This window comes from Molossus molossus, unplaced genomic scaffold, assembly GCF_014108415.1.
Source record: "Molossus molossus isolate mMolMol1 unplaced genomic scaffold, mMolMol1.p scaffold_m16_p_1, whole genome shotgun sequence".
NCBI classification, from domain to species: domain Eukaryota; kingdom Metazoa; phylum Chordata; class Mammalia; order Chiroptera; family Molossidae; genus Molossus; species Molossus molossus.
The window spans coordinates 28,728,360-28,743,343 of NW_023425344.1; the positions used below are offsets into that span (position 1 = coordinate 28,728,360).

Below are 14,984 nucleotides of genomic sequence, written 5' to 3' on the forward strand. Positions count from 1 at the left end.
GGCCCGGCGTTGTGTGTGGTGCTTTCACTGTTTACCTCGTTTTATCCTCACTATGGTGTATGAAGCAGTTATTATATAACAGGTGAGAAAACTGGGTTGTAGGAGGGCCTACAAGATTTCCAAGATGTTGCTCTTCCAGGTGTATCAGATACAGGTGGATTCCACAGAGCTGTAGCTGATAGAGGCTGACTGTGAACATGACAGTCGGTTCTCCCTGCAGAGCCTGCACTTCCCAGACCTCATTAAAATTCAAGAGCTTCCCACAGAAACTTTCTCAGCAGAGACAAGGAACTCATCAGTCATTGTGAACCTGTTGGCTTCTGCTTTAAGAATATCTCTGGTTAATAAGACCAGTCTTGTGCCCATGACCATAGTGGAGAAAACTGTTTGCAGACCCTCCTAGCTGAGAACCAGACTGACCCCAGCAGTTAACCCCAGAAGTGGAACTCACTGACGGGAAGGGTGCTTTGCCTGTTAGCGCAGTTATTGTTAATAATGGTGCTTCTTGCCCGGACGGTGTGGCTCAGTGGTTGAGCATCGACTCATGCACCAAGAGGTCGCAGGTTCAATTCCCGGTCAGGGCACATGCCCAGGTTGTGGGCCAAATCCCCAGTGTGGGGCATGCAGGAGGCGGCCAATTGGCATTCTCTCTCATTGATGTTTCTTATCTCTCTCTACCTCTCCCTTCCTCTCTCTCTAAAAATCAATAAAGACAATAAAATTAAAAAAAAAAAAATAGTGCTTCTGACATGTGGATCTGACAACTGTATGTACTTAAGCAGATGCTGCTTTGCTTTGTGTAAACATTTTTTGGAAGATGTCTCATTTATCTTATACTTTATTGAAGTACAACTTACATACCATAAAATATGCTCCCTTTAAATGTATAATTCAATGATTTTTAGTAAATTTACTGAGTTGTGCAACCATCACAATGGTGTTGGTTTTATTTATATTTTTTCTTTATTGATTTTAGAGAGAGAAGGGAGAGGTAGAGAGAGATAGAAACATGAGATGAGAGAGAACATGGATTGGCCCCCTCCTGCATGCCCTCCACTGGGGATCAGGCCCACAACCTGGGCATGTGTCCTGACCAGGAATCGAACCAGTGACCTCTTGGTGCATGGGTCGATGCTCAACCACTGAGCCACACCAGCCGGGCTCATCCAGTTTTAGAACATTTCCATCACTCCAATAAGATTCCATGAGTTCATTTACAGTTAGTCTCTGCTCTCAGCACCTTGTCCCAGCAACCACTAATCTATCTTCTATCTCTATAGGTTGCCTTCTCTGGATATCTCATATAAATGAAAACAAACACTATGTTTTTTTTTTTTTTGTCTGGCTTCTTTCATTTAGTATAGTATTTTTGAGATTCATCTATGTCGTGCCATGATCAGTAAGTGTCTCCTTCCTTTTGTTGCTAAGTAGTATTCCATTGTATGTACACAGTTTGTTTATATATTTGGATAGATCACATTTTTTTTTGTTTATCCATTTGTCAATTTTATCTTAATTTTAAAAAATTTATATTTTTTAAGCTTATCTTTATTGTTGAATGTATTATAGATCTTCCTCCTTTTCCCTCTGTTGACCCTCCTCACTCTGGCCCCCTCCTGCCTTCCCCACACTGTTGTCTGTGTCCATTGGTTGTGCATCTGTGCATAGAAGGTCTTCTGTTTCTCATCCCATCCTCCCTTCCCCCTTCCCTTTGAGGTTCACTAGTCTAACAACAGATTTGTACTTAATAATTCTTTCATCTTTTTCACCAATCCTCCCAGCCTCCTCCCATCTGGAAACCAACAAAAAGTTCTCCCTATCTATGAGTCTGTTTCTGTTCTGCTTGCTCATTTTGTTTGTAGATTCAATTGTTGATAAATATGTATTTATTGCCATTTTATTGTTCATATTTTTGTTCTTCTTTTTTGAGAGGACCCATCAACATTTCATATAACACTGGTTTGGTGGTGATGGACTCCTTTAGCTTTTTCTTGTCTGAGAAACTTTAAGATTTTTTTTTTTTTAATCTTCACCCGAGGACATTTTTCCATATTTTGTTCAGAAGAGAGAGAGAGAGAGAGAGAGAGAGAGAAAGAGAGAGAGAGAGAGAGGAGAGAGAAACATCGACGTGAAAGAGACATCGAGTGGTTGCCACCCGCACGACCCAACCAGGGCCGAGGACAAACTGCAACCGAGGTACGTGCCCTTAGCGGGAACCAAACCTGGGTTTCTCTGGACCGCAGGCCGATGTTATAACCGCTGAGCCAAACTGGCCAGGGCATTGTTTGGGAAACTAAAAATTTTTTTATCCTTACCTGAGGACATTTTTGCATTTATCTTCAGATACAGTGGGAGGGAGAGAGGGAGGAAAAGAGAGAGAGAAACATTGATGTGAGACACATTGACTGGTTGCCACCCACACGACCCCAACTGAGGCCTGGGACAAACTGCAACCAAGGTAAGTGTCCTTAGTGAAAACTGAATCCAGGACTCTCTGGTCCACAGGCTAATGATCTAACTGTTGAGCCAAACTAGCCAGGGCTCTTTATTGATTTTAAAGAGAGAGGAAGGGAGGGAGGGATAGAAACATCAGTGAGAGAGAACATTGATTGGCCACCTCTTGCATGACCCCTACTGGGGATTTGGCCCACAACCTGGGTATGTGCCCTGACTGGGAATCGAACATGGCGATCTCTTGGTACATGAGATGACACTCAACCTTATGCAGCCACATGCTGTGACATGAGACACAGCAGCCAGGTGGGAAACTCTATATGTCCATCGATTCTAAGTGATAGCTTTGCAGAATAGAGTAATCTTGATTGTAGTTTGTTGCTTTTCATCACTTTGAATATTTCTTGTTGCTCCTGTCTGGCCTGCAATGTGTTTCTTTTGAGAAATCAGCTGACAGTCTAATAGGAGCTTCCTTGTAGGTAACTAACTGCTTTTGTCTTGCTGCTTTTAAGATTTTCTCTTTGTCTTTAACCTTTTACATTTTGATGATGATGTGTCTTGGTGTGGACCTCTTTGGGTTCATCTTGTTTGTGACTCTCTGTGTTTCCTGGACTTATATGTATGTTTCCTTCACCACGTTAGGGAAGTTTTCTGTCATTATTTTTTTCAAATAGGTTTTCAATTTCTTGCTTTGTCCTTTCTCCTTCTGGCACTCCCATTATGCAAATGTTGGCGCACTTGAAGTTGTCCCAGAGGCTCCTTACACTATCCTTATTTTTTTGGATTCTTTGTTCTGATTGGGGATTTTTTGCTTCCTTGTATTCCAAATCAATGGTTTGCTTCTTAGCTTCACCTACTCTACTATTGATTCCCTGTAAATTATTCTTTATATCAGTTAGTACATTCTTCATTTCTGACTGGTCCTTTTTTATGCTCTTGAAGTTCACACTAAGTCCTTGACAACATGCTCAATGACTTCCTTGAAATTCCCACTGAGTTCATTGAGCATTCTTATAACCAGTGTTTTTAAACTCTCCATCTGATTGATTGCTTATCTTCGTTTCATTTAGTTCTTTTTCTGGAGTTTTGTTCTGTTCTTTCATTTGGGACCTGTTTCTTTGTCTCCTCATTTTGGCTGCCTGCCTATGTTTGTTTCTATGTATTAGGTAGAGTTGCTATGTCTCCTAGGCTTCCTAGGGTGGCCTGTTGTAGTAGGTGTCCTGTAGGGTCCAGTGGCACAGCCTCCCTGGTCACCCCAGCTGGGCCCTCAAGGTGCACCCCTCGTGTGTACTGTCCACCCTAATGTTGTAATTGAGTCTTGATTGCTGTTGGCACATCAGTGGGAGGGATTTACTCAGGCTGATCAGCTGTAAGGACTGGCTGTACCTACTAACTACTAACCTCTGACAACCTTGGAGGATCAGCTGTGCAGGACTTACCACATAGAGCAAGAGTTACTTTAGCAGGGCTCTGGTAACCACTGCGTCCACTCCTTGAGTGTGTTCCTTGTGGAGGTGGTTGGGTGGTGGTGCTTTGATGTGGTCTGAACCTGTCCACTGGGTGTGCTGGCTCTGGAGCAAGGTCAGCCAATGCCTGTGTTCTACCTGGGACAACCAGGCATAAGCTACAAAAGGATCTGCAGATGGCTGCTTCTTGTGCTGGGCTTGAAGGTGCCCAGGCAAAGCAAGTTGTGAATCAAGGCTGGATGCTCCTAGTGCCAGGCCTGGGGCCACTTAGTGAGAGGCATGGGGCTCGCTGAGGCCAAATGCTGCTAGTTTGAGAGAATTTAAGAAAATATAAGCAAGAGCCAAAACAGACCAATCCTATGGTAAAGCCACTGGCAACAGCTTGGGTGGGCCTGAAAGTTGGGTGGGGCGGGGCCTCAGGGAATCACCAGGGCGGGGCTACCAGTGTGAGCCAGGTTGCTGGAGTCCCAGGTATGGCAGCTGTCTGCTGCCCCAGGGAAGGGCTCACCAAAGGAACAACTGCCTCTGCCAGCACGTCTGTCCAGGAGAAAGCTGCCTCTCCAGTCCTCACCCTGATGCCAAACAACTCAGTTATTCCCCGTAAGTCTCTGGTGTCTTTCAAACTGCCTTCCCCAAGACGGAGCCTGGAGGGAGTGGGTCTGAGTAAGACTGTGTGTGGGCCCTTTAAGGGGAGCTGCCTGGGACTCCAGAGCTTCAGCCTCCCTCAGCCTCAATTCCTGCTGATTTTTACAGCCAGAAATGATGGAGACTTCCTGGCACGGGAACCCCGAGCTGGGAGCCTGATGTGGAATGGGGACCCCTTGCACCTCAAAGAGGACTTTCACAGACGAGGTAGCCCTTTTGATTTTTATCCTCCATACGTGGGTGTGGGACCAGCTCATCCACACATCTGCCCCTCCTACCAGTTTCTATGTGGCTTTTTAAATTTTGTAGTTGCAGCACTTCAGCTTGATTTCAGGTGGTTCTGAACGATGGTTGTTCTGTAGTTTAGTTGTAATATTGATGTCTTATTTATTTTTTTTAATTCTCACCCAAGGATATGCTTAGAAAGAGGAAGGGAGAGAAAGGGATGGAGGGAGGGAGGGAGGGGGAGAGAGAGAGAGAGAGAGAGAGAGAGAGAGAGAGAGAGAGAGAAACATCAATGTGATAGAGAAACATCGAAACATCGATCGGATGCCCTTCGTAGGCTTCCCAACTGGGGGTCAAACCTGCAACCCAGGTACGTGTCCTGATGGGGAGCCAAACCGACAACCTTTAGGTGCATGGCTGGGCTTATCTTAATTTCTTTCAGATATTGTTTGCTAAGTATGTACATGGAGGCAGCAGAATTCAGTAGATGGTTTCATCCCAACTGCTGCCCACTGTCTTGTATTCATTATCCATTTCCTTCTCCCATATTTCATTCACCATCAAGTTCCAGAGAGGTGTGAGCCTCCCAGTCATGTGGAAAAGCTTAAGTGGGAGACGCTGAATCATGTAGTCAGGCTGCCTGAGTTTAGATGCAGGCCTAACCTGGCACAATTTTGCTGAGGCCCTTGGGCTTACTCAACATCTCAGCTTCCATGGCCTGTGCAAAATAGAGCCAAACATAGTTGCTATGTTATTGGTATGGGGTGGGAGACCAGATGTCAGGCAGAGCAAATAACCTCTGCTGTGCCTCACTTTCTTTACAGTTAAACCAGCACGGGCAGCCTGGCCCGAGCGGCTCGTTGGTTAGAGTGTCATCCTGTGCATTGTAAGGTTGCCGGCTCCAATTCTGGTCGGGGCACACACCTGGGTTTCGGGTTCGATCCCTGGTATGGAAGGCAACCGAATGATGTTTTTCTCTCTCTCTCTCCATCCCTTCCTCTTTCTAAGCATGTCCTCGGGTGAGGTTTAAAAAAAAACCCCACCAAACCCAGCCCCGGCAGTGGAGGCAGTCAGGGCCAGCACCCTGACCTACTGGTTGTGGTTGGAAAGGTGCCTGGCTGAGCCTTGCCCCATGAGAAGAAGGAGGGCTTTGGTGTGAGGAAAATGAAAAGCATCTCCATGGTGCTGAGCTTTATGAAGCCCAACGAGACAACTTAATATCCTGGTCTTGTCCACATCCACAGCCCCAGCACTTAGGAAGGCCTGTGTGCCAAGCGCACAGCCTACAGCGTATCTTGCCCTTCTGAGTATCCAGAAGAGGTATTCAGGCCTCCAGGGAACCCTTTCTCCAGCAGGACCAGGTGGCCTCCTGGACTCTGCATTATTTTAAGACATTTCCATCACCTCCTGGTTGCTACCACTCGACACTGGGAGGTACTCAAGCCAAGCCTTGCAGGGTTTCTCCCCGGATTCACAGAACAGATGTTTCTTTTGTGTCTGAGCAGGCTGTGGTCTTATGATTCCGTTTTTCCAAGACGCAGATAATTGAGTTGCAATTCCAGCCCTTTCTGAGCCTCTCTGCTCAACTATTATTCTTGAAAAATATTGATCATTAGCAGGGATATTAAAATGAAACTGAGCTCAGGCAGAAATCTTTCTAATCTGCTCCTTTCCACTTTCAGAACCCTGTTCTCCCGAAGTCAAATGGCAATGGAAGACACGGGTTTGCACAATGGCTTTCTTCTTGTTTCCACTTAGTGGTTATGGAATATTTGTAATTTCCTTCATCCTTCCAGGGAACTGTACAATTTAGGTAACTTGGACCCTCTGCCAAGATGATCAGTAAGATGGAAAACACTCCATTTATGTTGCCATTGTGATGAAACGTGGAATCAGCTGGAGACCGGAGATGGTCTAATATTTGAGTTTATACAATCTTTGTGGAAGGTTTTCCTCTGAATCAGCTTTGGAAACTGGGTTCCGCTTGACTACTGAGGTTCGGTGGAGGCCTGTGATCAAGAACAGATGCTAGTTCTGTGGGGTGATGAGAGAAAGTGATCTGTCTAGTTTTGATCCCATTGCGCCATGACTTCTAAGAAGAGGCAGGCCCTGCTGTACATGATTCTAAGCCAAGCTGCCAAATGCTTAATAAATGCAGAGCCCCAGCCTTCCTGGGCCGATTCTACATCCGACATGTACAAGGGCCTCTGTAAAAATGGTCAGGGGCAGTTCCAGCCTTCCGGCTTATAGTCTGAAGTGGGGAAAACAAAAGTGCAGGTCCTTGCCTTGGCCAGTTTGGCTCAGTGGTTGAGTGTTGGCCTGCGGACCAGAGAGTTCCTGGGTTCGGTTCCCGCTAGGGGCACGTACCACAAAAAAAAGTGCAGGTCCTCTTCCGTCTTTGCAGCTGAACTTCCTCTTGGAGGGTGCACTCCATCACAGGCCAGGGGAAACCAGACGGCAAAACTGCCAAAACCTTCCTGAGGTTTCAGGAGGGGTGTGTGTGTGTGCGCGTGTGTGCGTGTGTGTGTGTGTGTGCACGCGTGTGTGTGTCCACCAGGGTGACTTCTCAAAAAGGTTCCTAGCAAAACTAATATGGGTGCTTGGGTCCACATCAAAGTTTGCTTCCTGCAGAAGCCCACTAAGTCCCTAGACTTACACAGTTTGCCCAAATAAGCCATAGGAATGATCAACACACCTATATTTGTGCTTGGGATGGGGGTGCACTCAGGGTGGTGGGTGAGTAGTCTGGAGGCTGGGACCAGGTGTTCTAGTCTGCGAGTAGAGCAAGTACACCTCGACCCTTCTTCATCCATGGAGTGCTCAAGCAGGGTTTGTATTGCTGAAGCAGCAGTGTCCTGGCCCTTCCCCAGCCGGTGATCACCCACCCTCACGATCACCTCCACCCAGGGGGCCCTCAACCTGGAGAGCCACGTCCTGCATCAGGTCCAGCTCATCCCTAAGGGACAAACCTATGTCTCATAATTCTCTACAGACAAGGTAGGGATTATTCTCTGCCTCTAAAAGCATCTATCAGGGCTCTGAAGACCAGATGTAATATATCACCTGGAACAGTCACCTCTACCTGTGCTGTCCTATTGTCTTTTTTAAAAAAATATTTTCCCTTTATTGATTTTAGAGAGAGGAAGAGAGAAACATTGATGAGAGAGAACATCGATTGGCCACCTCCTGCATGCCCCCCACTGGGGATCGGGCCCACAACCTGGACATGTGTCCTGACCGGGAATTGAACTGGGGATACTCTTGGTGCCTGGGTCGATACTCAACCACTGAGCCACACCAGTCGGGCCAGTTTCAGTGTTTTTAATGTAAGCCCCTGGCACTGTGCTTGGTCTGTACTGATTAAATAAATACCTGTAATGAAGAAAATCACTGCACCACCTTAAATTTCCTTATTGGCTCCCACAGATCTAGACCCTGCACTGCAGCTCTCTTCCAGCTCATTGCTTTTTAAGCTTCACCAGGAGGAATGGACTTTAGTCAATGCATGGTCCTTGCTAGGTAACAGGATAAACTAGAGAATGGATGGGGGGGTGAAGGAGAGTGCCCTAAATTAGCAATCAGGATCAATGTATTTTGTGAAATACCCCAAACTGTAGTCCTGATCACCAGCCTGGCCCTTGGAAATGGAACCTGATACATGTTCCTGTTGGACTTTGCACTAAGACATGAACGTGGAGCTCTGGTCTACAGGTTGAACTGTGACCTGCATGCTCATTTTCATTGTTCTACATTGTTGCAGGCTTGCAGCCAACTTTTAACTTCTTGTGGGCAATGCCATTATTACTATCTAAGTAGGTTGCAAAGCTCCTTGTCAGACTGCTGACTTCTTGGTCTCCAGTGGTTTCTACTGACAGTTTATCCATGTGAATTGTGAAGATAGCAAAGTCTTGACAGGACAAGCATCAAGGTGTGTAATGATAATCCCATTGAGGGTAAAATACAGAAGCGGGCACGATAGCTTCTCATTCTGTTCACCTTATTCCAGACACATTTATATAATCTACTTACTCTCCGTGAAGTAGCTTTTTTTTTTTTTAAATTAAAAAAAAATTTATTTTTAGAGAAAGGGGGAGGGAGAGAGATAGAAACATCAATGAGAGAGAACATGGATTGGCTGTCTCCTGCATGCCCCCCAGTGGAGATTTGGCCCACAACCTGGGCATGTGCCCTGACTGGGAATTGAACCGGTGACCTCTTGGTGCATGGGTCAATGCTCAACCACTGAACCACACCGGCTGGGCCATGAAGTAGCTTTTAAATTAAGTAAGCATGTTTGAAATTTAGGATGAACAGATGGATCATTTAGGTAGTACACATGAAAGGCCACTTTTAAGTTCTTAGGTTAAAAAGCAACTGCTAAAGTTTTCCAAATGTTCCTTGGAATTTATCCTCTATTATGCTCTCCCTCAGTCACTGTAGGAGGAAGTTTGAAGGTGGCATTTGATATCTTATGAAGACTCCAGAATCTAAACGAAATATACAAAGACATTTCATCAGCTTATGACATACCAGGGGATACAGGAATATTCAGGGCTCCACACTACTATATAATGCTGCATTTCTTGATTTTATTTGAAACAATGCATATTTTTTAGCATTTTATGGTAGGATTTTACATGTGTCATTTACACAAATTACAAGGTTCTGCTTCAAGTCTTTAAAAAAATTTTAAAAATTCAGCCCATGTGCAGCACAATAATATGCAAAACTACTTTACATTATACACACTTTTTATCAAAGGAGATACAAAATTCTGGCTTGTAGTTTTAGACAAATACAAGAAGCTTCAAACTAGACACAAAGGGTTAATTAACATTAATTCTCAAATATAAGTCTGCACTTTGTGTTGTAGTTCTCTGAGATGTAAATACCAAATTCCTAAGGGATTTTACTTTTTTCCTTTTTCAAAGGAAAACTGACCAATTTCCCTTACACAAGTCCCTCCCCACCAGCTCAATCTTTCCATCACCCTACTCTCGCTTCCCTTAGTGTCAGACACTTGCATATTACAAAACCAGGGGCGGGCCACTGACATCGTGTGTGGACCAGATCCTTTTAGTGAACTCCTCTCCTATAAAAACCTAAGCAGCCATAGCTGATGCCATTGGTTCTGCTTCATTATGTTAAATATGACAACACTAGGTAATCCAGTCAGCTGTGATGCTGAGTAATTAAACAATAGGAGCTGAGAGAAAGAAGGTCCCTACCAGTGTGCTTTTCATTGGTGACAAATTCATGGCATTAAGAATCAAGTTGTCCGATGCTAAGAGAACTTTAAGATCTGTCTAAACAGAATATGCCCACCAATTGCTTGAGAGACTTCTCTGATGCTTATGCATAGATATTTTTTCAGCATGTTGGAGGCAATATTTTATACTTTACTTCTAAAGGGTTATAAAAAGAGGCAATAAGGAAGAGTAGGGCCTTTTCTGCCCTCTTAAGATATTTTTCTATCACTGGCATCCATTGTTCCCTAACCATCATCTGATACCCAAATGTGTGTATATATATAATATATATGCATATTTAAAAGAATTACCCATCTTTCACTCAATCAATATACAGCCAACTCTTAATTATCTATGAGAATTTAAATGACATTTAATACCAGTAAATTTCACATTTAACATAATCATCCTTTTGGACACAGCTCATGTTCAGTTTGTTTTACATCCCATGTAACTACAGCCTTGAGACCCAGTGACATGCAGAACTGTTTGCGTCCTCTAACCCACGGTGGGGATGTGCGAGGAAACTGAGTGAACACATTCAGTGAGGACTCTGGGGAGAGCCTACCGTGGAGAAGAGGGGCAGGCTCTACCTCTGGAGTATGAAAAAGGACACATTTTTGGTTTCTCTTTACTTGCCTCTTATAATATGCCTTCATTAATTTTATTTTTAAGTTTACGATTACTGCAAAATTCAAAACCTGAGGCATAGTCACTATTTTATATAGATAATAAAGAGTTGACTGTAATCATGTTTTTTAATGACTTTAGCCCTTTCACATAAAAAATTTCACAAGAAAACATGATAAAAAGATTAAAAAAGACTACCATATGACATCTAGAAGCATTTATTTTATGCAAAAAACTTAAATATGATTATGTGTACACAGAAGTGCACACATTACCTATGCTGAACAATGCTGAGAAACAATATATTGATGCAACAGTTATTTTCTAAAATAAAAATTAAAAACTGAGCCCAGACTGTCAGACAAAAGCAGAACACTTATTTCCCAATAGCACAATTCTGAAAATTGATAGCAATCCTAAACACCTCCAACTTGCCTTACAAAGCTGCCCAAGTCCAACTGTTTTAAAAAACTGACTTTTTTTACATGAATAAAAATCTGGTGACAAACATTATAAAACCAAATTCCGGACAATGTTTACTCCTTTAAAATTCCAAATATTCTAACATAATCACAGGAGTAAAAACCATTTTAAAATGATATGCTTTATGAAACAACAATATGTACATTTATTGCAAATTATATTAAACTAAAATGGAGGGGAAATCAAAAAATGAAGTGATAGGAAATCAATAATAATTTTAATTATTTTCTCACTCTGATAAAAATCAGAAAGCAACATTTATAAAATTGCCACCACATCACTTTTCCTAGCAGGGAACTGAAATCTGTACATCTCATTTTTGCAGAAAAGTAAGCAGGCAGAAAGAATTATACATAAAAGTTTCCAAAAGGAAAAAAACAAACATTTCATCTGATCTCTTTTCTTCTAAAAAATTAATTCAGTAGACTTCTACTTTTTTCTTGTGTAACACGGGAATTCCTGGCTCTAAAATTGATGAATTTTCAGTGTCAGTGTAAGGACATCCTGTTACTTTAACATAAAAATGCAGCATGAAAATTAATGTTGTATTTATGCCTTTAAACTCCAGATATGCAGGAACTGGAACCAAGTGTTAAGCAATTTGCTTAATTATTGACTTTTCATAGGAAAAGTCCGGGGGGAGGTTAGAATAGAGTTGCTTTAGCCTCTCTCTCAGGAGCTCTGCTGCACATGGCCGTCAGAGGACTGCGGTCGTGTGAAAGGAAGTAACAGTTCCTTTCGGTTTTCAAGGCAGAGAGTGTGTGTTCTGAAGTTAACTTCATTTTCTGTTCAGGGACATTTTGAATCCAAATTTTTGCAGAAGCTGGAGCTGCTTCTCTTTGGCCTTCATTTTCTCCCTTTGTAAATGAGTCTTCTTTTTACCTTGGGGGTAGGAGTAGAAGAAAGCAAAGTCAGAAAATATATAAACAGGAAAACAAACTGGAATTACTTTATTTCTATGGATATAAAGCTAAAATTTGAAAAAAAAATTTTTCATTTTTCACCTGAGACTACTTGGTTTAAGGAATCTTTCCCTAAAACTATATATATAAAAAAAAGTCAATGAAGTGTTTCAACCATTAAGTGCTGCGACCCAATGACCGATATGCTTACAACAATAAAATAAAAGCTGTTATTTGAAATAAAACTGCCATTTTTTATTAATACTTTCAAAATGGTATTATTATGGAAGAATAATTACTGGGTACTATGGCAAAATAAGTTATAAGCAGCAAAATAAGTTTAGACTCCTGAACTGCATAAACAAATACATTTTGGTATACTACAAAACAAGGAGTGCAATTTAGCTTAATTTTGTTAAGAAGTTAGAGTCCCCATGCTTTGGAAGCACGAGGACCGGATATGGTCTTTTTCTCTTCTCCCCTCGCCTACTACTCCTTTCTGGGAGGAGGAAGAACCCATTTAATAGGTGAGGGAGTAAAGGGAGGAACAGAACACACAGGCCTTGGCTTCATCTACACTTGTTCTCTTTTGCTCCCAGAAGGTTATTCTGGTCTGCTGCGGTTACTCAACTTAAGGGCAAGGCATCAGCAGCACCTATGTTATTCTACATATAAAATCAACCATATCAATATTAAGACTGTATCTCCTCAACAACTTCAAATTTGGGAGAGAAAAGGAAGGGAGTTGTTAACTTATATCCCCAAACCTCAACACTACATGTACATTTAATAAAAAATAACTATGCTTTAAAAAAAGGGCTAGGTGATTAGGATTCTTAGAGATTATGAAATTAACTTGTTATAATATAGAAAACACGTTTAGTAAGATGGCATCGCAGGATCATCGCCAAGTGCCTGCTGCGCTCGGGCAAGCTTTCCTTCACCAGCTCCGAGTCCTCGGCCTCCGGCTGCACTCCCTGACTTGACTCTATGTCCCAAAGTGAACTGCCAACACTTCCCAGCACTTGGCTTCTGAAAAGTCGTATATTATTTTGATAAAAATTCACTTGTTACTAAAATAGTAAAACTAGTTTTAATACATGAGGATTAAACTTAGGGGTTACTTTAATTTTAAGATATGAACCAATGCGAAAACTTTCTCAATATACAAATAAGCACAGGAGATCAGGACATTCTTAAAATAATAGAAATTCCAAGATTCTTGAATGTTCCCACACTAAGCCTGCTATCCTATAGATACTTCCTTTTGAATTTATTTTCCCCACAAGTTCCAAGTTTAAGAACTGTTTCTCCACTGGCGTGGAAGAATTTGGCCTTCAATGTAAGCAAAACATCATCAAGAATCAGCAGACCTATAAAAACACATTTTTATTTTTATTTTTTATTTTTTTTATCCTCACCCGAGGATATTTTTCCATTTTTTGTACAGATAGAGTGGGAGGGAGAGAGCGGAAGAGAGAGAGAGAGGGAAACATCGATGTGAAAGGGACACATCGAGTGGCTGCCACCCGCACGACCAACCAGGGCCGGGGACAAATGGCAACCGAAGTACGTGCTCTTAGCGGGAACCGAACCTGGGTCTCTCTGGACCGCAGGCCAACGCTCTAACCGCTGAGCCAAACTGTCCAGGGCTAAAAACACATTTTTAATGCAGATTGTTTAGAATTGTTGCCCTGGCCGGTTTGGCTCAGCGGTTAGAGCATTGGCCTGCCATCCGGAGAATTGTTTACCATTTGGATAATAGCTCAAAAACATAAAGAAAAAACAAGTTGCCCTGGCCAGCTTGGCTTAGTGGTAAGAGAGCTGGCCCATGGACTAATGAGTCGTGGGTTTGATTCAGGTCAAGGGCATGTACTTCGGTTGCCATTCATCCCTGGCCCTGGTCTGGGTCGTGTGGGAGGCAACCAGTTGATGTGTCCCTCTCACACTGATGTTTCTCTTTCTCTCCCTCCCTCCTACTCTATCTGAAGATAAATAAAAAATATACTTGGGTGAGGATTAAAAAAGTAACAACAAATAAAACAGTGACTTAAACAACTTAAATGATAATCAATCTTTCATCCCAAACTTAGAAAGCCAATATTAATTATCCAGTTTTTCAGATACTGTTTCCTGACCGTACTATACAAATGGCTGACTTTTATTTTTATTTATTTTTTATTTGAGAGAGAGAGAGAGAGAGAGAGACAGAGAGAAATATCCATGTGAGAGAGACACACCCACTGGTTGCCTCCCAACTGGCCAGGGCCAGGGACGAACCACACTGAGGTATGTGCCCTTGACTGGAATTGAACCCACGACTCATTGGTCCATGGGCTGATGCTCTAACTGCTGAGCAAAATTGGCCAGGGCTTTATTTTTATTAAAAAAATTTTTTTTTAATGTTTTTATTGATTTTTTAGAGAGAGAGAGAGAAACATCAATGTGAGAGGCTGCCTCCTGCATGGCCCCTACTGGGGATCGAGCCTGCAACCTGGGCATGTGCCCTGACCAGGAATCAAACTAGGCCTCTTAGTCCATGGGACTATGCTCAAGCCACTGAGCAACATTTGCTGGGCTGGCTGATTTTTATAAATGTACAGAGTGATTTAAAAGAATTTTCTCACAAGAAGTAATACCAAATGCAGCCCATAATATAAACATTTATTGGAACATATGAACACACACACACACACACACACACACACACACACACACACAGTAAATAGCTAAGGGAATACATTTACTACAAATATCCAAAGGGATCTAAAAATTCTAATTAAGCTGACAAGTTAAAATGCTTGGCACTGCCCTGGCCGGTTTGGCTCAGCGGTTAGAGCATTGGCCCGTGGACCAGAGAGTCCCGGGTTCAGTTCACTAAGGGCATGTACTTCAGTTGCAGTTTGTCCCTGCCCTGGTTGGGGTTGTGT

At 42.7% G+C, this 14,984-nt stretch overlaps 1 protein-coding gene across 3 annotated transcripts in view; it reads right to left on the reverse strand.

The window, feature by feature from the left end:
• Positions 1–10,871: 10,871 nt before the first annotated feature.
• The window catches only part of PDS5A (PDS5 cohesin associated factor A), a 143,925-nt gene continuing 139,812 nt past the window's right edge, over positions 10,872–14,984 (reverse strand). The window contains exon 32 of one of the 3 annotated variants that reach the window (XM_036255226.1): positions 10,872–12,034. In XM_036255226.1, the coding sequence (XP_036111119.1) occupies positions 12,031–12,034 (4 nt within the window). In that variant the 3' untranslated portion in view covers positions 10,872–12,030. The remainder of the gene's footprint in view (positions 12,035–14,984) is intronic. The other 2 variants (XM_036255216.1, XM_036255235.1) reach the window with 2 other exon arrangements.